We start from the raw sequence: 12,536 nt of genomic DNA, 5'->3' as shown, positions 1-12,536 counted from the left end.
CCAGTTTTATGTATATAAAGTGTCAAGATACTGAGTTACTGAATTAAATTGTTAGTGAATTCATTTTATTGGAGGAATGCTAATAGCTATAGTTAATAGTAAGTAATAGTTAATAATAATTCTGTTCAGTCCAATCTTAGTGGTACCTTCTGTACTAATATAATATTGGATTAAGGAAGCTTGCATAAGAAATTTTTTCATAGATAGTCAAATACCTGACTTACCAAATTATTGTTCCTTGTTTTTAAAAAGATGTAGTATTAAATATACATTTTTATTTTTTTGAACAGCTTTTTTATAGAGTTACTGATGAAAATGCCAAAAATAGTGAACTTCATCTAGTTGGTATGATCTGCTACACCAGCCGACATTATTGTGCCTTTGCTTTTCATACCAAGAGTTCCAAATGGGTATTTTTTGATGATGCAAATGTGAAAGAGGTAAGTTGACACTTTCACTAACCAGGATAATTATTGTGACTTCCTACTTTTTAGGAATAAATGAAATAATAATATAAAATGTATATTATGTAGTATTATTATGTAAAATAATGATTGTATGTAAACATTTCTTATATAAAATAATAAATGACCTTAATGATAATAGCATTGTTAAGTTCATACTTCCTTTTATTAATTTTGAAATCTGGTTTATTTTATTTTATTTATTTTAAAGATTTTATTTATTTATTTGACAGACAGAGATCACAGGCAGGCAGAGAGATGGGAGGGAAAGCAGGCTCCCTGCCAAGCAGAGAGCCCGATGTGGGCCTCTATGCCAGGACACTGGGATCATGACCCGAACTGAAGGCAGAGGCTCTAACCCATTGAACCACCCAAGCGCCCATGAAATCTGGTTTATTTTAAAGCCACTTTTTAAACCAGTCCCTTTCCAGAATAATAAAAAAGTTGTTTTGTGAATGATTCACAATTGCTTTATATAATTAGTGATGAAAATCTGCTTATTTTTTAAATTATTATGATTGCTTTTTTAGATTTTGTATATGGTATTCAGAATTAGGTATGGTTACTTTTTCTTTTGGTTAGTAACTTATTCAAACATTATAATATCTAGAAAACTAGTGAATAATAGTTTGTAATAAGGACTATTTATCAGAATCACCTTTGGAACTTTTGAAAAAATGTGTATCTGCCTGGACTCTTAAATTCTCAATTCAGAGATATAGAGGCCAATACCTGATTTTTTTTTTTTTTAAGTTCTGTAGAAGATTAAGATTTTGCCACATATGAAAACTCTTGATCTTGTCAATACTATGCCTAGGCTTATTGGCTTTGAGAATCCTATTATTAAGCAGTAAATGGATTTAGAAGTACAAGTTATTTCATTGTGCTAAGCAAATGATGTACAATTCCATTTCCTTTCATTTTAATGTATAAGAAAGGGCCATTTATCATCTTTATGAATTACTAAGTCAAAAGTTCAAATATTCAGTATTTAGTGGATTTCTAATTATTTCTTTGAAGGATGAACTGCTATGGAAATAGCCCTTCCAGTATTAAAAATTAGAAAACCAAATAGACAAAATAACTTTTTTAGACATTGGCCAGCAGGCAGTTGAACAGAAAAAAGGAAACAAGATGAGCCCTATGGTTATTCCTGTTTACCACCTACAGGTAGTTTTTACAGTGCAGGGAGGTGGGATTCAGATAAAGCAGTCTCACTGAGTTGAGGAAACCGAAATTGGAGTTCAGGGAGGCTAAGATAGCTATATTTCACTGGACAGATTACCAGAAAGAACACTGCACAGAAGGAAAGTTCTGGAGATTGGTAGAGGGATCACATTTAATCTTTGGCTGAATAGTGATCTGACATTGTGTTGCCAAACCTGCACAAGGTTGAGGAAAGAATTACTGGAAAACAGAAGGTCAGGCAATTTTTAAAATTCATATCGGGCTAAGAATCGTTTGCATCCACACCAACAAGAATAGAAAGATGTTGCAATGCAAAGAGCAACAGATAGAATCCTCAGAAAAGTACCACCTTAATTTTGGAGCTAAATTATACCTAGACTGAATACTACTCTGTACCTGACATAAAAAGCTTAAAATGAAGGCTTTAAAGCACCAGGATGGTCCTACATAGTTTAGCAAATGCCAGAATGAAGTACAGTACATTTTAAAGCAACACAACAAAATTTACCCAAAAATATAAATTTAAATATGCCATTTGCTGGTGAGGATAAGGGAGAGAAACAGACTTGTCACACTGGGAAGACAAATCGCTTCAACATTTGGCTTTGAAAACCAGAAGGGCCAAATTTTACAAGTTCTAACAACCAGTAGGACTTAATAATAGCAAACTGAATCCAACAATACATTAAAAAGAAAATCAATCACCACAGTCAAGTGGAATTTATTCCTGGGTTTGCAAGGGTGATTCAGTATTCACAAATCAATCAACATGATAAACCACATTAATATAAAAGAAAGGATAAGAACCCTTTGATCTTTTCAGTAGATGCAAAAAAAGCATAACAAAGTACAGTATCCATTAATGGTAAAAGCCCTCAACAAAATCCGTTTAGAGGGAACATACCTCAGCGTAGGAAAGGCCATATATAAAAACCCCATAACTAACATCATAATGGGAAAAAACAGAATTTTTCCTGTATAGTCAGGAACTTAACAGGGATGTCCACTCTCACTGCTGTTAATTTAACATAGTACTGGAAGTCCAAGCAATCAGACAATGAAAAGAAATAAAGGCATCCTAATTGGTAAGGAAAAAGAAAACTTTATTTGCAGATAACATGATATTCTATATAGAAAACCTGAAAGACTCTACCAAAAAATTGCCTGAACTGATACACAAATTCAGTAAAGTCACAGGATACAAAATATACAGAAATCTGTAGCATTTCTATATACCAATAACAAAGTAGCAGAAAAAGAAGTCAAGAAATCAATCCCATTTTCAATTGCATTCAAAACCGTAAGATACATCAGAGTAAAAGTAAGCAAAGAGCTGAAAGACTTGTACTCAGAAGACTATAAAACACACATGAAAGAAATTAAAGATGACAGAAATGGAAAAACATCCACGCTCATGGAAGGACAAATATTGTTAAAATGTCCTTACTACCCAAAGCAATCTACACATTTAATGTAATCCCTATCAAAATACCACAGGCATTTTTCACAGAGCTGGAAGAAACCATCCTAAAATTTGTATGGAACCACAAAAGATCTCAGATTGCCAAAACAACTTTGAAAAAGATAAGCAAAGTTGGATGCATCACAATTCTGGACTTCAAGTTATATTACAAAGCTGTGGTAATCAAACAATATGATACTGGCACAAAAACAGACATAGATCAATGCAACAGGATAGAAACTAGGACAGGAACTCAGAACTATATGGTCAATTAATCTTGATAGAAAGAAAATGCAATGGGAAAAAGATAGTCTCTTCAACAAATGGTGTTGGGAAAACTGGACAGCAACATGCAGAAGAATGAAACTGGACCACTTTCTTACACCATACAAAAAATAAATTAAAAATGGATTAAATACGTAAATATGAGACTTGAAAGCATAAAAATCCTAAGGGAAAACACAAGCAGTAACCTCTTTGACATTAGCAGTAACCTCTTTTGACATTAGTAACCTCTTTGACATTAGCCTTCCTTCTGCATATGTCTCCTGAGGTAAGGGAAACAAAAGCAAAACTCTTGGGACTTCATCAAAATAAAAAGCTTCTGTACAGCAAAGGAAACAGTTAACAAAACTAAAAGGCAGCCTACAGAATGGGAGAAGATATTTGCAAATGACATATCTGATAATGGGTTAGTATCCAAAATGTTTATCTAGCAAATTCTCTTTCTCTCTCTCGTTCCTTCTCTCTTCCCCTCTCTCTGGCCCCAACACACAATCCTAATTATGATACAATCTGAGGTTTTTTTATTTGGCTACGTTTTTGTGCCCTTATCTGTTTCCTTTCCTTTTTCTTTTTAACCTGGACTAACAAGGGATTATCTGCACTAAAAAAAATAAAAGATTTTAAACACATAGTTTTAGTTAAATTCCTTGGATGAGAGTCTTTTTATACTAATAGTAGGCAGGGGAGAATTTTGTCTCAAATCCCTACCTCTCTGTACCCAATCCTTCACCATAACCACCATCATTCTTCACACTACTTTGCATAAAGTAGGAATTGGAGAAAAATTTAATTAATCTCATTTGAATTCATGGTAAACTCCATTATCTATCATGTTCTATAAGTATAGTAGTTAATATATGAAAGCATATTACCAGTATCCAAAGAATTTGAGTACAGTAAAATACACCGAACTGAAACTTTAGTAAATATTAATTACTTCTATTTGCTTCATGGCTTTGGGTTAATTGAGAAAGACTGGCTACCTCCAAATGTTCATGAACAGGAATGCCAACATACAAAGTTCTGGTTAATATAACACAGATAATGACTTACACTGTGAAATTTGATGTAAATGTGTTAAAGATTACTTTAACTGTGTTAATGAAATTGGTAGCTGCTGCTGACAATAAGAACTTCAAAAAATATCAAAAGATGTTATTGCTTTATAGAAACAACTGTACCTTTAAAGATATTTCACTTAATATAGATAATACAAACTTTGTGCACTGACACTACATCAAATACAACCAGTTTTTAGTACCTACGTGTATTCCAATTGAAAGATGCTCTGTAATATTCATTATAATGTATTCAAAAAACCTTTTAATTATTTTTTAAGTCACAGCCACAAATAAAGCAAAAACAAAATTTTAAAAGTAAAAAAAGAATTTATAAAACTTACCACCTGAAAAAATGAATAATCCAATTAAAAAAATGGGCAGAAGACATGAGCATTTCTCCAAAGAAGACATATAGATGGTCAATAGACACATGAAGAGCTGCTCAACATCACTGATAATAAGGGAAATGCAAATCAAAACTACAATGGAGTATCACCTCACACCTGTCAGAATGGCTAAAATCAACAACATAGGAAACAACAGATGTTGGTAAGGATGTGGAAAAAGGGGAACCCTCTTGCACTGTTGGTGTAATGTAAACTGGTGTACCCATTCTGGAAAACAGTGTGGATGTTCCTCAAAAAGTTAAAAATTGCACTATCCTATGATCCAGCAATTGCACTACTAGGTATTTAGCCAACGAACACAGAAAAACTACTTCAAAGGGATATGTGCATGGCATGTTATCAATAATAGCCAAATTTTGAAAAGAGTCCAAATGTTATCGACTGATGAATGGATAAAAGAAGTGGGGTGTATATATGCATGCATGCAATGGAATATTACTCAGCCATAAAAAATGGAATCTTGCTGTTTGCAATGAGATGGATGGAACTAGAGAGTCTTAACCTAAGTGAAATAAGTCAGAGAAAGACAAATAGCATACAAAACAAACAAGCAAAGGGAAAAAGAGATAGAGGCAAACCTAGAAACAGACTCTTAACTATAGAGAATAAACTGATGGTTATAGGAGGGGAGGGAACAAAGGAGTTTACTTGTGAGAAGCACTGGGTGTTGTGTAGAAATGCTGAATCACTAAATTATGTACCTGAGACTAACACTGTATGTTAACTAGCTGGAATTTAAGTAAAAACTTTAAAAAAAAATTAAATTACGCACACACACACACACACACACACACACACACAGTATGCTCACGATACATATGTGACTTGCCTACCATTTTCCTTATGATACTAATCCAGAAATGGAGGTAGAGAAAAGGAGAAGAGAATAAGGACTCCCAGGCAAACTTCGACATGTAAATTTAACTTGAAGGTCTCCACATCCCTTTTCTTCTTCCTTTTCCCCAACTGTGATGTGTCCCTCTCCCTGAGAGCTGTCCTCTATGACTCCACAACTGTTGATGCTCTGCTCCAGAAAAAGTTGAGTAGGTTTATTTCCAGAGTGGGTTTTGTATTTTTTGGTGTTTTGACTCTACCAAAAATTTTTTTAGCAGCAAGGTCAAGTGAAAGGAAAATAGGTGGGTCCAGGAAGGTCTACAGAGAGCTACCAAGTTCACACCATATTGTAGTTGTTCACCTTACTTACCTTTAGAAAAAGTCATGAGAAAAGTAAATCTGACTCAGGTGTCTTAATATTAGCAAAGAAACTCAATAGTATTGTCACAAGGACTAGTAGGATGAGGACTTCTCAGGGCTCATTTAGCTGTGAATGACTCCACAACCCAGAGTAACTCCTGGGTTTTTGGGCGTATCCACTACTGCATAGTGCCCTGGTGCCTTCTGGGAATACATTAAGGGCAGTCTGGAAAGCTGGCATGACAAGGTGAGACGAGTATTCACAGTATCTTCTTGCCTCACAGGAGAATCCACTCATGGTCTTCTCTTCTCTCCTGTGACATGAAGCGCATTTTGCTTTGCCACATCAGGACCTGAACCTTTGTAATACACATCAGGACTTGAGTAGCCAGAGAACCTAGCTGAAGGCATACAGCTACTGATCAATAGGAAGAGAGAGAGCAGGCATGGAAAGAAGAGAAGGGTGAGAGACAGCATAGCCTTCCAAGTCTGTGTCCGTAAAACAAGGTCTTTTTGGAGTTTGGGATGAAAGAGAATTTGGGGTCCAGTCATAGGTATGAAAGAAGGAAAGAGATCAAAATGAAAAAAAAGAATTGCAAGATTTCTGCATGCATGCATTATTAGTTGTAATTGCCTTTTTGTGTGTGTGTAACTAAAATAAAGGTTTAGTTTTCTATTAAATAAAAATCCTGCAATTTAAAAAATCTGTGGGCTCAGAGTGAGAGAGGCCAAGAGTGAAGAACCATAGGAAGCTGGATCCCTACCCTTAAAAAATGATATTCAGTAAATTATTAGGTATAAAGTAATACAAATTCAACTCACAGTGAGATTCTATATCTCATGTGTAAGAATAGCTAAAACTAAAAAGACTGACCATACCAAGAGTTGGTGAAGATATGAAATAGCTAGATCTCTCACAGAAGAGTGATGGAAATACAAAATGAACAGTCACTTTAGAAAACTTTATGAATTTCTTATAACTTAAACATTACTTACCATAGATACTAGTGATTCCACTCCTGTAAAAACACACAAAACTTGTACTTGAATGTTTGTAGTTTTGTTTATAATAACCCAAACTGGAAACAACTCAAATGTCCATCAACAGGTAAATGGATAAACAAAGTGTGGTATAACTATTCAATGGAATATAATACTCAGCAGTAAAAAGTAATGAACTATTGATACATGCAACATTGTGGACAAATCTGAAAAGCAATATGGTAAATGAAAGAAATGAGACATAATAAACTATGATTCTGCTTATTAAAACTCATGAAAAGGAAAAAACAAAGTGACAGAAAGTAAATCATTGGTCCAGTCACTGCAGAGGGGGAGCTACTTGATTGTATGTATATAATTGGCAGAATTCATTGACTGGTATACTATAACTGAGTAGTTTTATTCCATGTAAATTCTACTAAATAAAGCTAATGAAAAAATTTGGGTATTCTAAAATAAACACTTTGCTCAAATTATAGTACTTTTGTATGACAGTTTATCAGCAAGTTCTACCTTGAATCAGTGTTTAGTAATATTTTGGCACTCCTTTCTATCTATGTAGTTGAAATGGTCAAAATTTGAAGGAAGAGTTGGATGTATAGTCACTCTGAGGTTTAGGTTTGTTTTGTTTTCAAATTACTCTTGTTCCTCAAGTATCTCAGACTCCAAGGTAAGAAGGTGAAATAGCTAAATATGTGTGGTTTGAGAAAGCTCCTTAGGACTTTTAAAGGTCCCTCCTTTATACCAAGGCCAGTATTCTAGAATGCTTTGTTTTATATTTGGTTGGTTTTTGTTTTATTCTGTTTTGAATCAATTTTTTAGAGGTATAGTTTACAAACATTAAAATGCACCTGTACATAGGTATGGACAAATGTGTACACACCTATGTAACCTACACAATTATCCCCCAGAAAATTCTGTCATGTCCTTTACCCCCCCCACCCTACCCTGAGCTCCAGGAAATCACCGATCTCACTATAGATTAGTCTGGCTCATTCTATAATTTTGTAAGAATGGTGTCTCACAGTCTCAGTTCTCTGTGGCTTCCTTTACCAAGCATAATGCCTTTTAAGATTCATGTTCTGTTAGTGGTTCATTTTTATTGTTGTGTTCCATTACATGCCTATATAACAATTTATCCGTTTACCTTTTGAATTACGAATAGTTTTTATGTGAACATGATTTTTTTTCCCCATTGCTCTTAGCTAATACTCAGAAGTGGGGACACCTGGATGGCTCAGTCAGTTAAGCATCAGATTCTTGATTTCAGCTCACATCATTATCTCAGGTTCTTGAGATTAAGCCCCACGTTGCATTCTGTGCCAGATGTGTTGCCTGCTTAGGGTTCTCTCTCTTCCCCTCTGCCCTTCCCCCCAACCCCAATTTAAAAAAAAAAAAAAAAAAAAATATATATATATATATATATATATATATATATATATATATAAAGATACTCAGAAGTGGAACTTCTGGGTTGTATAAGTGTAGTTAAAGTTTGTAAGGAACTGGCAAAATGATTTTCATAGTGATTATAATAATTCACATTCCTGTTAGTGTATGAGAATTCCAGTTGTTCCACTTTCTCAGCAAAGTTTTATGTTGATAGTCTTTAATTTTAGCCCTTATAAAGAATGTACAGTGTTATTTCTGTGTGGTTTTAATGTGTATTTTGCTTATGATTAACAATGTTTTTGAGTACCTTTTTGTGTACTAATTGGCCATTCTTTCGTTTTTTTATTTTTTGGTGAAGTATATTCAGTTGTTTGCCCATTTTAAATTTGGTCATCTTCTTATTAGTGAATTGCAGGAATTCTTCATTCTGCACATCAGTTCTTTATTCGATGTATGTGACTTGTTTTCTTCATTTTCTTAATGGTAACCTTTAAACAGCAGAAGTTATTAATTTATTCTTATATGAATCCCATTTTATAACTTTTTTCCTCATGGTTTGTTTGATGTCCTATCTTCTTTTGTTTTATTTTTCTAAGAGAGAGAGAGAGAGTGTGTGTGTGCGCGTGTTGAAAAGTAGGGGGAGGGGCAGAGGGAAAAGGAGAGAGAATGTCAAGCGAGCTCCACCTTATCACAGAGCCCTGGACCCCATGATCCTCAGGTCATGACCTGAGCCAAAATCAAGAGTCAGATTCTCAACCAGCTGAGCCTCCCAGTCACCCCTGTTTGATGTAGTAAGAAATCTTTACCTTCTCCAAAGTTGTTAAGATTTTCTCTTTTGTTTTTTTCTGTAAGCTTTAAGTTTTTGTGTGACTCGTTCTGATTTAATTGTGCTTTATGTGTAGTAGTGTCAAAGTTCATTTTTTCATATGGCCATCCAGTTGTTCCAGCACCTTGTTGAATAAACTCATCATTCTCTATTAAATTACCTTTAAATTTTTGTCAGTCAACCTTGTACGTAGAAAAGCTTTTTAAAATTTGATAGTCTAAGATGCTGGCGAGGATACGGAGAAAGGGGAGCCCTCCTACACTGTTGGTGGGAATGCAAGCTGGTGCAACCACTATGGAAAACAGCATGGAGGTTCCTCAAAAAGTTGAAATTAGAGCTACCCCATGACCCAGCAATTGCACTACTGGGTATTTACCCTAAAGAACAAACGTAGTGATCCGAAGGGGCACGTGCACCTGAATGTTTATAGCAGCAATGTCCATAATAGCCAAACTATGGAAAGAACCTAGATGTCCATCAACAGATGAATGGATAAAGGAGATGTAAATATATACAATGGAATACTATGCAGCCATCAAAAGAAATGAAATCCTGCCATTTGCGATGACGTGGATGGAACTAGAGGCTACTATGCTTAGCGAAATAAGTCAGTCGGAGAAAGTGATCTATCATATGATCTCCCTAATATGAGGAAGTGGAGATGCAACATGGGGGGTTTGGGGGGGTAGGAAAAGATTAAATGAAACAAGATGGGATCGGGAGGGAGATAAACTGTAAGAGACTCTTAATCTCACAAAACAAACTGAGCGTTGCCAGGGGGGAGGGGTGTCGGGAGAGGGTGGTGTGGTTATGGACATTGGGGAGGGTATGGTGAGTGCTGTGAAGTGTGTAAACAGTTCACAGACCTGTCCCCCTGGGGCTATAATACATTATATGTTTATTTAAAAAATTAAAAATTAAAAAAATAAAATGAACATCAAGCAAAAAAAATTTGATAGTCTAAATCTTGATATAGTGTGTACAATTTTTCTCATCAATTTTTAATAATGTTGAAAAGATGTTTATTAGACTAGTTTAAGATAAAAGTAATCCTATAATATGAACATTTAACTGCTAGCATCTGAATTCCTTAAAATTTTTTAATATACAAATTAATTTAATCTCTACTATTCAAATATGTAACACATTGATTACACAATTTTGTCTTGTTTTTATTCATTGTGTTTTTTTTTTGAAGGTTGGGACTAGATGGAAGGATGTGGTCTCCAAATGTATCCGATGTCATTTCCAGCCATTGCTTTTGTTTTATGCAAACCCTGATGGCACAGCAGTTTCTACAGAAGATGCACTTAGGCAGGTCATCAACTGGTCACATTATAAATCCGTTGCAGGAAATATGGGTAATTTTTAAAAGTTCTTTTTAGTGTTCTTTATAGTATCATAGTCATACTATGTATTAATATAGTGAAGATAAAATTAATTTTGAGATTAATCTCAAAATTTAATTTCAGTAAAGCAGAGTTCAGGAAAATTAGATTATTTTGAGTTAATCTTTATAAAGAAGCCTTTCCTCACCAGTGGCCTCTAAAACACCCTCAGGACCACCCACTTCTGTGGTAATAGGCACAGAGGGGGATACTTGACTGGAAGCTCTTTCTAGCAGTACAAATTGAGAGTTAAAATGAGTTCTACACTAAAAAAGCCCAAAGGATATAGGCCATTTTTAATGTATTGCAAAGCAGGTAGAAATCCTTCAAAAATGTCGGTCCTTTGAGTTTATAAGCAGTTAATCGACCACATTTTTTAAAAATATGATTCAGGGGAGCCTGGCTGGCTCAGTCAGTGGAACATGCAACTCAATCTCAGGGTTGTGAGCCCAAGCCCCACAATGGGTGTAGAAATATTCACTTATTTGTGGAGCATAACAAATAGCATGGAGGACAAGGGGTGTTAGAGAGGAGAAGGGAATTTGGGTAAATTGGAAGGGGAGGTGAACCATGAGAGACTATGGACTCTGAAAAACAATCTGAGGGGTTTGAAGTGGCGGGGGGTGGGAGGTTGGGGTACCAGGTGGTGGGTATTATAGAGGGCACAGCTTGCATGGAGCACTGGGTGTGGTGAAAAAATAATGAATACTGTTTTTCTGAAAATAAATAAATTGAAAAAAAAAAGAAGAAGAAAAAAAAAGAAATTGCGTTTAAAAAAAAAAAGATTCAGACTTCTTTTCTTTTGGTGGGGAGGAGGATGGGAATAATACATTTTTGTTTATCTTTTAAGGATGTGAAAAGTCCTCAATTTATAAGTCAGATAATTCAAAAGAAAATGGATTTGGTGATCAGGCCAAACAGAGAGAAAATCAGAAACTTCAAACAGATAATATTTCATCATTTAGCCGGAGCCACATTCAAACAAGTGGTGGTAGAGGACCAGGTATGTGTTTAAATTGTCATTTTCACATTGTCCCTGAGTAATTATGCTTCCCCCTTTCCTTTTTACTAAATCTGTAATTTCTGTTAAGTACCATAGAAAAAGAGGGTGCTTAACTAACTTCCCTACAACTAGATAACAAAATTTTGTCTTCTACACATTTCTCTCAGACTTGTAGTTTGATTTGAACTGGACTTGGCTACTATTTGGGTTTCTCCATACTCTCAGAGCTGTAGTAGGCTGGAGGCAACCTGGACAGTTACCAAAGAAAGTCATAATATGGCCTTCTTAGGAGTTAATTATTAACTTGGAGGGGAAAAACATGAGTTAATAATTTAGCATATATGCTAAATTTAAATTAACCATTAGTGAATGCAACAGTAGGAGTTCAAAATTATTATAGTTGTAATTTATACCTAACCTCATTTTTATTCAACTCTGTCTTGTTATTGTCATCCCTCAACTTTAATTTTCACAAACCAAGTTCTGTGACTTGGGTCCAAATTGAGACATTGCAGCATGGTGTGTATAGTTATGGTTTAGAAATACATTGAACTCCGAGTAGGTGGATGTTCAGGATGATTTTATAAGCAGCTTTAAAATACATTAATGAGGGGTGCTTGGGTGGCTCAGTGGGTTAAGCCTCTACCTTTGGCTCAGGTCATGGTCTTGGGATCATGGGATTGAGGCCCACGTCAGGCTCTCTGCTTGGTCAGGAGCCTGCTTCCCCCTCTCTCTGTGCCTGCCTCTCTGCCTACTTGTGATCTCTTTCTCTCTCTCTGTCAAATAAATAAAGTAAAATACATTAATGAAGTAATGTCTAACCATAAAACTAACCCATTTAATCAAGGGTGATAGGATCCAGAA

The 12,536-nt window shown here is 35.1% G+C and overlaps 1 protein-coding gene across 3 annotated transcripts in view; it reads left to right on the top strand.

The window, feature by feature from the left end:
- The window catches only part of USP53 (ubiquitin specific peptidase 53), a 67,509-nt gene that overhangs the window by 38,654 nt on the left and 16,319 nt on the right, over positions 1-12,536 (top strand). For all 3 annotated transcript variants that reach the window (XM_044224103.1, XM_044224104.1, XM_044224105.1), the window contains 3 exons: positions 291-440; positions 10,480-10,642; positions 11,520-11,672. In XM_044224103.1, the coding sequence (XP_044080038.1) occupies positions 291-440; positions 10,480-10,642; positions 11,520-11,672 (466 nt within the window). The remainder of the gene's footprint in view (positions 1-290; positions 441-10,479; positions 10,643-11,519; positions 11,673-12,536) is intronic.

The sequence above is a fragment of the Neovison vison genome, chromosome 11 (assembly GCF_020171115.1).
Source record: "Neovison vison isolate M4711 chromosome 11, ASM_NN_V1, whole genome shotgun sequence".
NCBI lineage: Eukaryota > Metazoa > Chordata > Mammalia > Carnivora > Mustelidae > Neogale > Neogale vison.
Note: the sequence above shows the minus strand (reverse complement) of the source record. Positions and strands in the feature narration are given on the sequence as shown.